This window comes from Lytechinus pictus, chromosome 10 (assembly GCF_037042905.1).
Source record: "Lytechinus pictus isolate F3 Inbred chromosome 10, Lp3.0, whole genome shotgun sequence".
Taxonomy (NCBI): Eukaryota; Metazoa; Echinodermata; class Echinoidea; order Temnopleuroida; family Toxopneustidae; genus Lytechinus; species Lytechinus pictus.
In genome coordinates this window covers 18,626,730-18,644,925 of record NC_087254.1, presented here as the reverse complement: position 1 = coordinate 18,644,925, position 18,196 = coordinate 18,626,730, and the positions used below count along the sequence as shown (strand labels likewise).

Here is an 18,196-nt window from a genome sequence, read left to right as displayed (position 1 = left end):
GATGAATAACAAGAGAATTTGGATATATTTATATACATATCACTTATAGATACATATTTACACTTACCTTCTTCTCTTAGTTTGTTTAATGCTTTATCATATATACTTATATGTCTTTTGCACATTATCAGTTGTTCCCCATTCTTTTCCTTTTTCCCCCACTCTTATGCACCAGTTTATTATGCCTTTCTTTGTAACCTGTTTGACCCACCTCTCACTAATTCTCTTGTTATTCATCCCATTATCACTGTTTTGTTCCAGATCCTGTTTGATGTTGCCTGCCTCATTATCTTAATCCCTCGTGGCTTGAGGTCTTTTACTGGCCTTACTTACACTAACTTCCCTTTGTGTCTGCCTACTCCTTTTCTTTCATCCCCTTCACTAACCTGATTGGTCTTCTCTACTCACTAATGCCCCTTTTGTCTCCTTGTTTCTAGTGTTGCTGTAGCTTGTTTGTGGTCTATATTATGGTTGTTCCACTTTATATGTTTGTCATTTTGCCTCCGACGAAGATTCTGCTAGGATCGAAAGCTTAGGCCCCTTTTTGACTTTATAATCTTTAAACATTGTAAGGGAAATAGATCTCAGTGCAAAAGTAGTTCACGATCCTTGTGTGCAAAGTCGTGGGATAGATGTTTGAAACGGATTCCTGGTGTTACAACCAGAATAAAACTATTTTGATCATTTTATTTTCCCCGGTCCAGGACCCCAACCAACGTTCATTTCCTCCAGTAGGCCTACGTATCTTTCCCTGCCTCTAAGTTTTGTAAAAGTAGTGAAAATTTCAAATTCCCTCCCGAATGTGGCACGAATTTTGAAAGTTCTTCATTCCGGCTGGTTCTGCTCGATTCCTGCTGATTCCGAATAAGTGTGATGGGGGTATATTCCTGCTGATTCCGAATAAGTGTGATGGGGGTAATATACCCCCATCACACTTATTCGGAATCAGCAGGAATCGAGCAGAACCAGCCGGAATGAAGAACTTTCAAAATTCGTGCCACATTCGGGAGGGAATTTGAAATTTTCACTACTTTTGCAAAAATGTCGTTCAAATACTTAGAACGTCCTTTGATCCCGCCTCGAATGATTATTGCACATTCCGGGTGTATTGACTGTCGAATGCAGCTCGAATACAGTCGGAACACAGGAAGAATATTAAAAATGCTGTTGGAATGCAGCCAGAATATTTAGAATGCAGTCAGAGAGCAGTCAGAATGCACTTCGAATGTCGTTCGATATTTCTCCACTTCGAATGCACTTCGAAAGTTTTGAACATGAGCAAAACATTCGGGCCGGTCACAAGAATGGACCCGAATGTCTGGAATGCACTCAAAATGCAGTCAGAATTTTTAGAATGCGCTTCGAATATCCAGGAATGTACCAAGAATTTTCATTCCGACGGCATTCCGGCTCATTCCGCCTCTATACCTCCGTCACACTTATTCGGAATCAGCAGGAATCGAGCAGAACCAGCCGGAATGAAGAACTTTCAAAATTCGTGCCACATTCGGGAGGGAATTTGAAATTTTCACTACTTTTGCAAAACTGTCGTTCGAATAAACCCCCGTCACACTAGAGGCGGAATGAGCCGGAATGCCGTCGGAATGAAAATTCTTGGTACATTCCTGGATATTCGAAGCGCATTCTAAAAATTCAGACTGCATTCAGAGTGCAGCCCAGACATTCGGGTCCATTCTTGTGACCGGCCCGAATGTTTTGCTCATGTTCAAAACTTTCGAAGTGCATTCGAAGTGGAGAAATATCGAACGACATTCGAAGTGCATTCTGACTGCTCTCTGACTGCATTCTAAATATTCTGGCTGCATTCCAACAGCATTTTTAATATTCTTCCTGTGTTCCGACTGTATTCGAGCTGCATTCGACAGTCAATACACCCGGAATGTGCAATAATCATTCGAGGCGGGATCAAAGGACGTTCTAAGTATTTGAACGACATTTTTGCAAAAGTAGTGAAAATTTCAAATTCCCTCCCGAATGTGGCACGAATTTTGAAAGTTCTTCATTCCGGCTGGTTCTGCTCGATTCCTGCTTATTCCGAATAAGTGTGATGGGGGTAATACTTAGAACGTCCTTTGATCCCGCCTCGAATGATTCTTGCACATTCCAGGTGTATTGACTGTCGAATGGAGCTCGAATATAGTCGGAACACAGGAAGAATATTAAGAATGATGTTAGAATGCAGCAAGAATATTTAGAATGCAGTCAGAGAGCAGTCAGAATGCACTTCGAATGTCGTTCGATATTTCTCCACTTCGAATGCACTTCGAAAGTTTTGAACATGAGCAAAACATTCGGGCAGGTCACAATAATGGACCCGAATGTCTGGAATGCACTCAGAATGCAGTCAGAATTTTTAGAATGCGCTTCGAATATCCAGGAATGTACCAAGAATTTTCATTCCGACGGCATTCCGGCTCATTCCGCCTCTAGTGTGACGGGGGTTTTACAGACCACCATTCTTTCGTCTGTTTCCATCTCTATCTTTCTGCCTCTATTTATCTCTCTCTCTGTCTCTCAATCTCTCTTACCCAAACCTTATCATCTCTCTATCGGTCTTATTATTTTCGTTGTGTTCTTAAAAAGTTTTTATTGTATTGCACAATATGGGGCTATCATATCAGTCAAAGATGAATGTTACATATATAAAGATAAAGAACCTAGCCATCGCTGAATGTCAACCTAATGGAGAAATTAGCCGCGGGGATTGGAAAAAACTCGAGGTGAAAACAGTTCCGTGGAAATGATCCACTTTAAATGAATGCGAGTTCAGATCATGGCTTTTAAGGGCTCTTACAAACCCTCAAAAAAGCGAAGACGGATTGGGATAATGTTCAAGCGAGCGATCAAGTCAGGGTGTAAAACGAAACCAAGATGAATCATACGATTGTAATAAGAAAGATAAAGAATCACTGAGAGTAATAAACTGTTTTATACAAAAAAGAAAATATATGTTCTCTGACATAAAGAAGATGACGAGGGTGATTATTAATATTTTTATGGCGCCAAATACTTTTTGGAACTTTTCAACGGTGACGACTCCTAATGACAATGTTATCACCTTCTCAACAAGGTAATTATTTATATATCTGGTGGAAAAGTATGGAGGATACCAACACATATTGATAAAGGGGTTCTGTTGGCGAGGAGCTGCAGTAGAAGGCCAGCATACCCTAACAAATGGAAACTTGCAGTCTATCGTCCGTGTGGTCACACCCCATGTAATTCGCCCACAACCATTTTCTCTACCAACCATTTGGTCTATGTAATATTCCGTGTAATTTCCAGTATGGCAATGTGTATTTATTTAAAAATTGATGGTTTATTGTTGTTAAATGAACCGTTTATGATCCAAAATGTAATAAAAAAAAACTACATGTAAGTTGGCATTAGACCAAATGAGAATCAGACTTGTTGGATATCACACTGAGTTTATTGTAGGTAAAATTTTTCGTAGACCAAATGAGTGTTGCCCGTGTTGAATAAGACTATCTGATAAGTAGACCAATCATTCGTATATACAAAGTGAATATAAACCTTAAAAAGTGACAGACTTTTCAAGTGAATCTGAAGGAAAATGGAAATAATTGGATCATAATATCTTGTATGAATAACAAGATTATAATATGATAGACAAATTTATTGTTACGCGTAGTCATCATAGTAGGTTCAAAGGTAGCAAACGCCTTATCCCTGAAAAAACAGTCAATTTGCTTGAATCCCAAAAATGACCTAACATATTTTTCCCCAAAAGATCTGATCATTTTTATAAAGAGATGAAACAATCATGGCAATAGGTTTTAGAGGAGTAAACCACAAATTATCATTCTTGGCGATCTCATTGAATAATAAAGAAAAAACAATGACTTTCTTTTTTCTTCGCAAACAGCGTGGAGTAGAGTGCAATCTCTTTTTCGCCATTTACTTTCCATACATTTGACATGTTAGGGATCTTATACATTATTAAAATCTGCATTTACTAGAATGAGTTTTACTCATAATAGTACTTGAAATCTAATGTTAATAACTGAATAATCCCAATGTCACAATTGCTTGAAAAGCTTTTAACTTGTCGAGAAAAAAACAGTGTTTGAGAAGTTTATTCCTTTAATTCTATCGGAATAACTTATTATCGGTCCAGAAACACAACATTTGGCAATTGATCATTTATTGATTTGTACGTTTGATAAAAAAAACAATCATCACTGGAATCTTTCGTAAAGTATACTCTTCTGTTAAACATCATTATATATGAAATGTGGAATAGAAAATGACGAAAATATGACCCCCCAAAACAAAACAAAAAATACTTACTTTGATATGGTTTTCCTAGGATGTTGTCTATGATATCTGCTCCATTAGTTATATTTCCTCCCTCACTGAGTGTTTGATTGAGAGCGTTGGCGTAAAGCATCACTGCATCGTAAATGTATGCTGCATCCTCAGTTATCTGATAAACATTTTTTTGAAATAAAATTGTTTGTTTATCTTTATCAAACGAAGGCTATGTTTGATAACACGAGCAAAAATGTAAAGACACAAAGAAAATTACGGGTAGTAGGAAAGTCATATAATCTATTTTTCTATTATTACCGTTTTTGTTTATCTTTTTGAAAGATCATATGAGAGGTTGCCCTGCTAGCCCTATATAGTTTTTTTTTTCATACTTTTTTCATCAATTCCGAGTTAAAGCATTGGCAAAGGACTAACTAATGTCAATTATACTCAAGTGTAATGATTTGGAATAGGTATAGAATAGGATGGTGGGTTACAAAAGCTTTAAAAAAACAGGGTCGAGCATGTTGAATCGATTCATTTTCTTGGTGGTGGGGGCAGTCATCATTTAAATCAGAATGGGCTTAATAACGCACTCTTAAAAAAGGATTGGCCAATTAGCCATTATTTTGTTGAATACATGTGTTTGACCGATAACAAATTAATGGTCAACATCACTCGAAAGCCCGATAGATTCTAACCAATGAATTGGTTGACGATGACCATTTGGGTGAAAATAATGATGAATTCACCTTTATTTTGACTATTTTTAGAGTCAGATGTTGTTTGAAGGTTTGCATGGTGGTATGTACAATCGCTGATGTGGTTTACGGTACACCATGTGAAGTGTTGTAGAAACAGTGGATAGGAGAAGAGAAGAAATGGATAGGCGAGAAAGTGGAGATTTGAGAGTAGAGTATTCTTTCTTGAAAGTAGTCCTGAAAAGGACTGTAAACCAGGAAAGATTGATGAGTTCAGAACAGCTTGAGTAGTAGAGCTAGTGAGGAGATGCTGGCTTGAGTCGGCGAGTAGAGATGATGAGTAGTAGAGAGACTCGACGTTTCGGGCAGGTTGACTGTCCGTCTTCAGGAGTCTCCTCACTAGCTCTACTACTCAAGCTGTTCTCAACTCATCAATCTTTCCTGGTTTACAGTCCTTTTCAGGACTACTTTCAAGAAAGAATACTCTACTCTCAAATCTCCACTTTCTCGCCTATCCATTTCTTCTCTTCTCCTATCCACTGTTTCTACAACACTTCACATGGTGTACCGTAAACCACATCAGCGATATTTTTTAGAGTGTATGGTTGAATTGACAAGGGGTCTCCTACCTCGATATGAAATCCCTCCCCCTCAAGGAGTGTAGAGTTGAAATTAAAAGGTGGTAGAGAAAGATATTCCTTTGCCTCGATCTTGAATTCATTGTAGTCTGGACTCATCACGCTTGTGTAGAAGAGCATTATGACATTGTGTAAGTACTGGATACGCTGGGTGATATTTTCGGCTGGATAGTCGAAACCTGCAATAGCGGAAGAACAAAATATGATAGTAGCGAAATACCTAGAAAAATAGTTGGCAGTGAGAATGATATTTATAATATCTATAATAACATTGATGATAATGATGATAAAAATGTTGTTTTTTTTAAGTTAAGAATAATTATCATACTGATAAAATACACACTTTAAAATGTTGTAGCAGAGAAAGATATTATTTGATGAACCCAACACAAAGTCCTCGGGAGCCCACTTTCGATGTCCTCCCATTGTAAGTGAATGGGGGAGCGTGGAGGACGAGTTATGCAAGAAAGCAAGGGTGTAGGCTAGGGGTGCACTGGGTGCACGTGCACCCTCCCGCTGAGGCAGAGGAGTTCCGACTCTGGCAAGCAAAACGAACCTTGTACCCCTTCTTCTGATTTCCACGGATGATTTTCCAAACTCTAGTTCCACTTCCCCAACATGTGCACCCCCATACCACTTTAGTTCCATCTCCCCAAGATGTGCTCCTCCCCATGCTTAAAACCAGCCTACGCCCTTGGGAAGCAAGGGTGTTGTATAGTCTGCAGGCACAGACCCTGATTGAAAGTTTTATCGACAAGTGGGTCTCCACGCAAAGACTAGCACATACAATACTTTTCGGAGGCCATCGCCATCATCATCATGGTAATCATCATCATCTTCATCAATCATCATGATTATCGTCATCATCACCATCATCATCATCGTCATCACATCATCATCATCGCACCATTACAATTAAATAAAAAAATATTAAGATATCAGTATGAATTACAACAAAACGATTAATTGAAACAAATTGCCAAAATAACATTCACATTCGTTCTAAATACAGATTCAGCCAAAATATTGGAAGGCAATTAACTACAACAGAAAGTTTCGGCTAAAATAATGTACAGTATGTAAAACAATAAGTGAAAAATGTCCCTGTACCTGACACGGACGCTATATACAGGTTCAACTGTCAATAACGTGGTGTTTGATAAAATATGGAGGACCCCATACTTTAAGGATGCGTAAGAAGTCAGAAATAGAAGACCTCGATCTCTCTCCTTTTCTTGAATTATTACTAAGAAGATTTTTTTTTGTGCCAGCAGCGGCGTCTAAAACTTTACTCGATTTATCTGCTGATACGTGTAAAATAGCACACACGGTAAAGTGACGAGAGCTTTTCTTCACATCAGCAAATATTCGGATATTGAAAACATATCACCCCATTAAATTCAATTAACAGCTTCATTAGCATCGAGTGAGTTCTACTGATGATCTTAACTAGATAACCTGTTACAATAGTGTGTGACTTGGCCTATTGGGGACGCCAATGATTACATTATCGGGCATCTAGCGCACCGATGCATAACCCAGTCCCGCGTGACTCAATAATGTTATTAGGCGAAACGATCCGCAACAAGGAGGGCGAAAATTGGATCCATGTCTATCCAATTTTGTTTATCTGGTTTATTAAGTCTGTTTAAGAGGCAGGGAATCACCATCAATCTACATTATTTGGCTTTTAACATCCCCGAGATCGGCTAATGCATCACTGAGAAAGACGATACTTAGGGGGTTTATGTCGTTAATCCTGTAATGCTGCATGGAGCGTATCCTCTTTCATTATAAGGAAGTTAAATCATGGAGCTAACTCTTCAGACCAGATGAAAAGCAAAGCAAATGTAATAGTGACAAATATCGCAGGAACACTCAGTACATCATTGATACGCCCTCTGCCGTGCATGTCGAGCAATTAAACATATAACCCGCGTTTGGAAAGTAACTAGGTTCCTACAAAAAAAATCATCGAAAGCCCTTGAAAAAGAGTTGGTTGACACCAATAGCATCGTAAATGATACATTTTCCGCCCAAAAAGTTATTTACGCCATTCTTCTCTCTTATTAGCTCGAGAGACCAAGGCTAAACCTGAACTAGTTTACTCAATGGGCATTAATATTGGTCACTATTAACTGGTCTGTGCCCAATATGCCAGTGCAATTTACTCTGTAGACGAAGATTTAAGGTTTCACAAACTAAAGTAAGACATGTGAGATGCCAAACTGTTGAAACATTTATTTCGTCAGCAGATGGCAAGTCTTCAAAGGACTGTGAAAACAGGAATAATAGTTGAGGCTTTAGTCATGTGACGCGTGACAAAGAGTGTATGGGAAGGTGTGTGTTTTGGGGTAAAGAGAAAGAGGGAGGGGGAAATGAGCTCACCTCTTATCAATCCTTCTCGAAATGTCTCGTCAAAGATCTTGAAGAAGATGGCGACGACAAAGTACTTTCCGTCATTAAGAAGACCCTTTTCACCAAGGTCCTCAAGGAATGCGTGTAGTTCGTAGGGCTCAGCCGGTATAAAAACATAAACTGTGAAAGAGGAACAATGATAAGTGATGCGGCGAATGAACCATTGTATCTTATGCTGCTTTCACACCAAGGTACGATTGCGGGGTACGGTCGCAGAGACCGTACCCCGCGACCGATGAAATCATAAAAACGATCGGTCTAAGGTCGGCTCTATACTGCTTTCACATCAAGGTAAGGTTGTCGGGGACGGTCGCAGCTACCGTACCCAGCGACCTTACACTGCAAAAACTCCGGTGTTGATTTAACACCAGCCCGGAATATATATATATGTCCACACCAGAGAAGTGTTAAACAACACCAGTTTGGTTTTGGTCTAACACCAGATAGGTGTTTATACATCACCCATTAGTATTAAAACAGCATCGGTTTGATTCCAAACTGGGGGTGTTTAAATACTTCTCTGGTGTGGACATATATAGGATTTTTTTGCAGTGTACCTTGGTGTAATCACGAAGCCACTAATAGCCTAGATGGGAACAATCATGTTCAAAGGGGTTTTTAAATTAGTGGGAATGACACCAAAAAATCCATTGACGGATTGACTTTGCTACGAGCCCCAAAAGCTGTTTACAACTGCCACATTGCCAGCCAAAGGGCATCAATTTCATTGTAAAAACCGCTTATAATTTTCAGAAAATCAATCCATCCTAAATTCCGGGAGCGCACGTGGTAGGTACTATTCATCAAAGGCTGCTTATCCATAGAGCCTTAACATTTAGTAGCTAGATGATTTTTTTTTACATTTTGGTTATTCACGTTACAAGTTAAGAAATGTGGATGTCTTAATTAATGTCTTAATCAATTTAAAACATAAAATTTTGATAAGCAGTTGGTGATTACAATAGAATAGTTCTTAACAGTTTTATCAGAACTTAATTGTTTGAAGATAATATAATCTTATAAAATATTTTTCAAATGAGATCATTTAAGGGTAAAAGCAATGCATTGTGAAAATTTCATGAAATACCTTTTGATCCACAATATGGCACTCCACATTTATAATGTCATGAATATATGCATTTGAAACAGCCCCCGTTTTTCATGTCGTAAAAAATAGCATTCTGTGCATCGTGGCCAATATATTTTCATCAAATTCACTGTGGACACGGGTACACAGGATGAAAATTATTTTTTCATTTGGTTTGACCTTTACAACAATTTATCAAATGTTGTTCGTTCTCCAGGAGTCAGTTATCTTGAATGAACAAGAAAGTAAACTAAGATGGCGATTCATTCAGAAGTTGACAATGACTAAGGTTTAGGGTTTATATGATGTTGCTGCTGTTGTGATTCATTTTCTAAGGGTTTCCCAAATCCCAAAAATAGCGAGAGATCTCTCATCCATTTTAAAGCTTCTGATTTAGAGACATCTACCTTAAGACTGCTAACGAACAAAAAGATTGGCCGTCAAAGGCTAGGTCGTTAAATATAATGTTCCTTATATAGCGTTACCGAGTTTGGCAAAATAAAATGGAAATTAATCAACTGATGTGTGATTTTTTTCCACGTCAATATGTTTAATTTCAGGATTTCATTGGATGAATGATTATTACACGCATTTTGACTTTATTTTGATTTTTCCAAAGATTAAGGCGTTTTGAAAGTTTGTATATATAAATTATATAGTAGGATGTTAACAATTTAGACTACCGATTTATATATCCTATATTCAAATGCAAACTGTGCATTTCCCCATGTTATTTCACCCATGTTGTCTACCAAGTATGCATCATCAGTTCATACCTAATACTGAGACTATGGCCCATTTGCTCTGTGAAACCTAACCCCAACAGTGATGGACCATGTTAATGTGCTCGCAATGAATTCATAATGGCTGGGAGAACATAGTAACCATAATGATATTCTTCTCCGAAATACCCTGGACCGTTGGTCTAAAGAACATTACCTGTAATGTTCAATACAGGGCCCTGCGAACGATTTTTTTACAGCGGGGTGCTGATGTAAATTCTTTTTTTTTAAGGGATGGTCCGGGCTGAAAATATTTATATCTTAATACATAAAGTAGAATTCACTGAGCAAAATGCCGAAAATTTCATCAAAATCGGATAACAAATAATAAAGTTATTGGAGTTTAAAGTTTAGCAATATTTTGTGAAAACAGTCGTCATGAATATTCATTAGGTGGGCAGATGATGTCACATCTCCACTTTCCGTTTTCTTATGTCATTACATAAAATCATATTTTTTTCATTATTTCATACTTGTGTGAATAATATGTCTCCCTTATAATGAAATAAGTTGCAGCAATAAATATCTAATGCACTAAATCAGTTGACAATCCAATTTTTCTAGTTCTTGGAGGAAGAAATTTGAATAAACCTATTTTCATATAATAAAATACAAAAGAACAAGTGGAGATGTGACATCATCAGCCCACCTAATGAATATTCATGACGACTGTTTTCACAAAATATTGCTTAACTTTAAAATTCAATAACTTCGTTATTTGTTATCCGATTTTGATGAAATTTTCGGCATTTTGTTCAGTGAATTGTACTCTATTTATTAAGTTATACATATTTTCAGCCCGGACCATCCCTTTAAGGGTTACACTTACCGTGTTTACACGTGCATCGGCTTTTGGTTCAGAACCAAAAGCCGATGCAGAATCGGCTTTTGGGTTATCTTGCACTGCGTTTACACGCTGTCACAGCTCGCAGTGCAGAATCGGCTCGCAAGGCAAAAACCTGAAAAGATCCGCGCACCAACAATATACGTCATAATAAAGACACCGCTGGATCTTTGAGCGTCATAATGGTAAAGTGAATGAAATGCGCGCCAATTGCCGATGCAGAATCGGTTTTCTGTTTACACGTAGTAAAAAAGCCGATCCTGCATCGGCTCGCGGTTCTGAACCTACTACTTTGGTGGTGCAAAATTGCCGATTCTGCGACGAGAGCCGATGCATGTTAATCGCGTTTACATGTAACAAAAAAGCCGATGCAGCGTGTAAACACGGTAACTACCAAATGAAGGTCACACGTATCAGAATTCCAGAGGGTATTGCCTTTGGAGTATAATACACGCAGCAAATTATGGCAATATTTTAACAAACTTCAAAATGTGGATGGTGATTACTTGTATTCACAATGTTTGTCTTAATACCAACTATTGATTTTCTACGATTTTTTTTCAAATATACCCGGTCCCAACTGTTGGCCCTATGAAGAGAATATTCATTGTATCATGATTATTGTAATTATACTCTGGTGAAAAGAACATAAAAGATATTACGTTTAATTGAAACTTTTATATCTTATCTTTTACTGAACGATATAAGTTTTTTTTTCCTTGAGTAAAGGCTTTCTATAAACGTGAACTATTCACGCGGGTTTGCATTAACTTTATACCGACAGCGTTACGATCCACATCTTACATGTCAAGAATACGATGGTCGATTGACGCAACGAAATTTAACAATGACAAACAATAAAACAAACTGACAACTTAGGAATTGAGGAGACAATGATTTGTTTAGTTAATGTATGGAAACAAAAGCAGAACCATCAGAGCATTGCATGTACATTGGAAGTATTGAATATAGTCAAGAGTATCAGCCACCTGTCGTTTTATATAATATTAGTGAGGCATACTGCAATGTTGTTGTTACTTGTTAGCCATGGATAACCAGAACCTCAACATTCGCTGTGTAATGACAAACACTTATGTCTCATGAAAGCACTTCCATTATAAACACGACAAAGGTAATATTTACTTCTACTCACTTCTTGTGTCGGCGAAGGATTGGTCAATGATATCTTTGAGGCGGTTGTCTTTGATAGGGTACATCGGATAGTACGGGTTTTCGTATGAGAGGGCGTGCTGCACCCTGACACCATGTAATGGCAAAAACTTCTCAAGCCTAGAGATGAAAACAAACAACGTATAGGGTAGGTTTAATATATGGCATAATGGAATGGTAGCGTCCAGAGTAATCCGCTGAGCAATGACACTAGATGTCAAATCATGCACTAGGTTACCCCTGTAAAATTAACGCGAGTCATAATGAGACAATTAATTGAGTCAAATGTAACATATCGTAAATCATTCATTAGATTTTGCTATCCACAAAGATGGAATATGCTTAGGACTACATATAATATAAATCAGTTATTATTCAGATTGTTAGATGAAGATAAAATCCCATGTAATTTTAGTTTGTTTCTTTCTTGGTTTGTTTCTTTCTTTCTTTCGTTTTTCTTTCAAAGCTTTTTTAAAGCTCGGTATGCCTTTCACCAAGTTTCACGTGTCCTAAGGTAATTTTCACATACCTGGTCATGACCCGGGAGAATTGAGGGTCTCTAGCTGCCACAACGCTTATGACTTTCCAGTCAAATTGATCAAGAAGTGCCAACACAGATTCAGCTACCTTCTCAGTCGTTGGGACAGTACGGGCGAAGGTCCGGTAATTCTCCTTGTCACTCACCGCCGGTTCTTTGCAAAACTGTGAAGAATGTTGAAACACAAGAACCATCAATAAACAAAATGTTCCATTTGGAAATTTGCTGTGGGTAATTTCGTCCAGCATAAACATACGTTCAGAACGTTGACATTACTTCTGGAACCAGACACCTTACAAGGTCAATACTTTACACAGGAGGAACTGTTGCTCGATCCTGCAAACATGCCAACTAGATTGGTTCCCTAATGTGTGACTTCGTAGACTACCCCCCCCCCCCCTTCACACACACATTCACGCTTTTTGTTTTTAAATAAGAGAACATGTGCCAAAGCGCGTGATATTGACCGTCAAACTGAGTGTTTTGTATGTTCATCCCCTACCATTTTCTGTTCAGCCCCCCCCCCCCGAAAAAAAAAATCCAGAACAATAAAAACCCAATCCACATTCTTCTGGATACGTCTATGTGATTCGACGTTCTACCCTCGCTGCTCCATCCAAAGCACAGGACCTTGCGCGTGGTGAAACTTGAACTTAGCATGGACCTATTTCAAATTATGTATCAAGTCAAGCTAGTCCGTATGCACTTCCGTTTGGAGAAATACAGAGACATCATGCTATAGTACGCAGATGATACTCAGTTTAATTTCTTTGACCCTAAAACTGTAGGAGAGCTTGAAAATGCCCTTGATGTATTGCAGAGATGCATACTTGACATCAAACAGTGGATGAATGTAAAAAAAGTAAAGCTAAACGATTAAAACTCAGAATTTTTCATAACTGCTTCCCCACAAAATTTGAAAAAAAATCATAATATTCAACTTAAAATTGGTGATCTCAGTATTAATACTTCAGAAAAATGGAAAAACATATATGTATATATTTTGATAAACATATGACTATAAAGGATCATACTTTCTTTTTTTGGTTGTACTGTCACATATAATTTGAGGAACATAACTAGAATTTGTAGGTATATAGATCAGTCAACTGATAACCATTCCATACGTTCCCTTATCCTTTCTCGTATTGATTTCTGTAATGGTCTGGTTTCTTCAATACCAGCGCCCCTCCATAATTTGGTCGCCCATCTGGTTTCCGAAGTCCGCCGTGACACACCTCCTTAACACCTCTTACATAATCTACACTGGCTTATTTGTATGATTGTTCAGAAATTCATGTTCCAATTAGAATAATAATAATAATAATAATAGCTGGATTTATAAAGCGCTTTTTGCCAGAGGATACAAAGCGCTGCTATTATTACCCCGGCTTTAGCTCGAGCTACCATCACCGGCGCTCAGTGCATGCAAGGAATTAATCCTGCCGGGTACTCATCCACCTCACCTGGGACGAGTGCAGCACAGTGTGGATAAATTTCTTGCTGAAGGAAAACACAAAATGGCAAGGATTCGAACCCACGACCCTATGTTTGTAAGGCGAGAGTAAGAACCACTAGACCAAGACGCGCCCACTAGAAGAACTAGATCATCTGAAGACCCACTTACATTTAATAACATATCCAACTAAACGAAAACAAACCGGAGATAGAGCCTTCACTGTTGCATCCTCAATTGAATGGAACAAACTCCCTCTCATATTCAGACAATTCCAACATTTGAATCACTTAAGAAGTCCCTAAAAAATTATTTTGTTCCAGGCAACTGCCTTCATTGTATATTCTTTAGCATTCTGTATTTGTTTTTGCACGAATTAGGTAAACTGAAATTGTAAGAGCTTTGGGCCATTTGGGAAAAACCCGTTATAAATATTGGGTATTATTGTAAATACGTTTCTAGAGTTTTGCTCACCTTCCCTACTCCGTCTTTCATTGCCCCCCCCGTCTCTCCCTCTATCTCTCTCCTATCACTACCCCTCTTCGCCTTTTCTAACTCTATTGTTAGTACACTTGTGTCTTCATCATGATTCTCACATCTTACATGCATGGAATAGATATAAAAGTAAAGCCCTTCTCCATGCCAGCAAAAGTAGCCGCGCATTATTACCGTTCCTTGGACACCCGCGTTGCAATGTCGCGATTAAGCCTTGTCAAGATCAACTGCTAGATTAATGGAGCTGGTCATGCTAGGACCGTAATCGTAATTACCACGATATCTATTTGACAGTGATTAATGGCTTAATTACTATTAATCGCATTATCTTCCTGCGTATATAATCTCATTACACGAAGAAGAGCAAGCAGAATTGATAATGGTTCTACTAAAAAATACTATAAGCGTTATAAAACACGCTTACATGAACAGGTATATCATATATCAGTATATCGTGACGTTTTCACAAGCAAAAAAGTGACGAAACTAGTTTTAAACGGTACCGTATAAATCACACACATGGTCAAATATATAGTAGTGTACAATTTTTGTCAGCCGGAGAAATGTAGTGTATTATTCTTTAATCTGAGAATAGACGTAATTTGCCAACTTGCCTTTTCTTTCAAATTACTATAAATCGAGTAGATTTTGAACAATTACTGGATTTTGTGAAGGTCTACGATATCGGTTTGGGTCATTTAAATAAAATGCTTACAACATTGGTTTTCTTCTACAATGTAACTTATTGCTTCATAAATTTACAGGGGCTAATGATGAACCTGATTTTTTAACTTGATGGACCGAAAACGTAATCCAAACACAACTCAAATGAAAGAAAAACAAAACTGAAAGAATGCCATTAAATGATGTTGTTTGAAAGTATATTTTCTAAATAGGTCGTTACACAGGCTTTCAATATATTTAATGATCGATTGATTTATGTTTTTATGTAGGTGCTTTCCATCAATGGTTGGAAGATCGGTATTCACTAGAATAAAACAAATGCGAAATTTGCAACTTCTCCGAGAAAATATTATCATTAATACCATGAAAAAAGGGAATATGCACCACTAAGCTCTTCAAAGGAAAGCAATGTAAATAGCATTAATATATTCTATGTTGTTTCACTTCTTACACCCGCAAACCTGTGCTCTTTGTTGCTAATTCAATAAATAAACAATCAGAGACCTATGCATGTTTTTAAATATTATTTTTGCATAACGATTTTTTTCTTTACTGACATTCAAAGACGAAGACGGGTAACGGATATATTTCCGTTAATAAATTATTGTCACGTTTCGTTCTTGTTTGTTACATGCAACCATTATATAATCCTTTGCTAACCAACACAGAGCTCATCGATTGGACTCATATTTGTATGTTCAATTGCAGGTAAGATCAATGTTATATAATCACGTGTTTATCATGTTTATATTAATTATTTGTGGTGCTTGGTAACATTCTCAAATGAATGTTAAAATCAATGTAAAAATCGTATTTAAGAATGAAATAGATTGGTCCAACAACCAACTTAAAATATTCCAAAGTCTGTTTGATATTCTAGTCCGTGTTCTATGTTATATGCATTCAAACAAGTATGGCTTTTTCCATTATTTATTTTAGAAAATCAGACTCTACTACAAGACACAATTTCTTATTAAAGGCCACATAAGAATTCGTAGTTAAAGATGAGTATCAGTAGTGGTAACGATCTAAAAATGTGTTCGAACAGAATCCAATCAAATTACCACCAAAGTGTTTGTATGTACAAATATAAAAAAATTATATGCCAAATAGCTATGGAAGAAAATGTGTAATTGCTGACAAACAAGCAAAATAAGCACGGAATTCCATTAAATGTCGGGTATTTATCTAAACAATATCAATACACTGTCCCACATATGCATTTTTTTGTTAGTGATCATCAGAATTGTAGATTTTGAGCTAAGATTTCATGATTTTACAAAGGTAAGTTTACATTAATGTACCAGATCTAGATGTGTAGTAACATTTTGACAGTTAACCTTGATTCAATTGTTCTGTTGCAACTATTGCCATTTACCTTTAATCATTTTCATTTTAGCGTTAGGTAAAGAAAATACTTTCATTTTCCTTCATTACATTTATGAATTGATTTTTTTTTCTTCAAATATTTCTCCGTACGAAAAGAATGTTTTTTTTTTTTACATGATCAATACCTCGTAAATAATGTTCTCTTAATGTAAATCGCTGTATTTGATTTGCTAACGGCATAGTAGTCAATGCAGAGTTGTGATTTATTTTATGATAGGATAAATGGTAATATGAATAAACGGGGAGGATCGAAAGCAATATACACTAGAGAAAAGAGACAGACTCGATTAAATCGAGTGCCCAAAAACATGAGTGACGGGGGTGTAAGTAAAGTCCTGTAGCTTAATGGAACTAATAAATATCATAACATTGGTATACTGGTGAACTAATAATTTGAAATCCCGTTATGAATATAAATGACCCCCTGTAATCTTTACAATCCATCATTCCTTAGATACACAGAATTTTTAGTATAACCAATAAAGAATATATTGTTGGCAATTACGTTTCTGGATATTAGCTTACTCGCCTAATCCATGAACATAAAATATGCTCCGAGTCTATGTAGGTCCAATTATATATATTCTTGGGTTTAAATTAAATCAGTAAAGATATACTGATATCATAGGATAAGCATAAAGTCAGGGAAGATTTCTAAAAGAATTTTACCACACATAGATTACAATGATGTTTATATATATATATATATATATATATAAACATCATTGCAATCTATCTGTGGTAAAATTATTTTAGAAATCTTCCCTGGCTTTATTCTCTTCATCCATTTCTTTCACTATATATATATATATATATATATATATATATATATATATATTACAGTATATATATATTTTTTTTACCAAATATGTTTTACCAAAGCCTACTCTCGAATGTTTTAAGAGTTGTTTTAAATATGCTGGCGGCTTGGTTTGGAAAAGCCTTCCATCTAATATTCAAAATGCAAATTATCTTGAAGTTTTTAAACGTATGTATAAATGCCATTATTTTAAAGCTGTCGTTTAATGAAATGATACGTATTGTTCTCTAATTGACCGACCTTCTTTTATTTTTTTTCTCCCTCCTCTCTCTCTCCCCCTCTTTCTCTTACTTTCCTCTCTCGTCTTTCTTCTTTCATTTATCCTGTTCTCCTTCTAGGTCAGATCACAGGTTAGTGGCAAGGGCGACCCCGATCCGACTGGCCGTCAGATAAACATATCTTCGACACTTTACCAAATATAATTTCCTTTGTCGGGTGTAGGTGATTTTCGAACAATGTCAAGCCCCCATGCCTCGACTGGATCAAAGCTATTGCTTAGATACAGTACACGTTTAGGAGAAAGTATCTACAGCCACTAACCCGACTCTGTGGTTTAGTGGTTACAGCACCGGCTTTCCAAGCTGGGGGCCCGGGTTCGATTCCCGGCATAGACATTTTTTCCGCATCACCAATTTTTCCAAAGGGCAGATAGCTCTGGGGAACCTTGATTTAAGCTACGCCTACCAATGTTCTCTTCATCCATTTATTTCACAAAATATATATATAAATAAGAGTTGTCAAAGCTGTTGTGCATGTATAATTTCTCACATTTATATATGCGTATATATATGTGTGTATATATATATATATATATATATATATTTATTTATTTATTTATATTATATAATAATAACAACAATTAAGTCACAGTTCCACCAATT

General features: G+C 36.9%; 1 protein-coding gene across 1 annotated transcript in view; it reads right to left on the bottom strand.

Annotated features, from left to right (window-relative positions):
- Positions 1–3,556: 3,556 nt before the first annotated feature.
- The window catches only part of LOC135155799 (guanylate cyclase 32E-like), a 52,120-nt gene continuing 37,480 nt past the window's right edge, over positions 3,557–18,196 (bottom strand). Inside the window, exons 2-7 of the mRNA XM_064106045.1 lie at positions 12,463–12,635; positions 11,917–12,053; positions 8,021–8,170; positions 5,624–5,811; positions 4,333–4,468; positions 3,557–3,585 (exon numbers count right to left, since the gene is read on the bottom strand). Coding sequence (XP_063962115.1) covers positions 3,557–3,585; positions 4,333–4,468; positions 5,624–5,811; positions 8,021–8,170; positions 11,917–12,053; positions 12,463–12,635 — 813 coding nt within the window. The remainder of the gene's footprint in view (positions 3,586–4,332; positions 4,469–5,623; positions 5,812–8,020; positions 8,171–11,916; positions 12,054–12,462; positions 12,636–18,196) is intronic.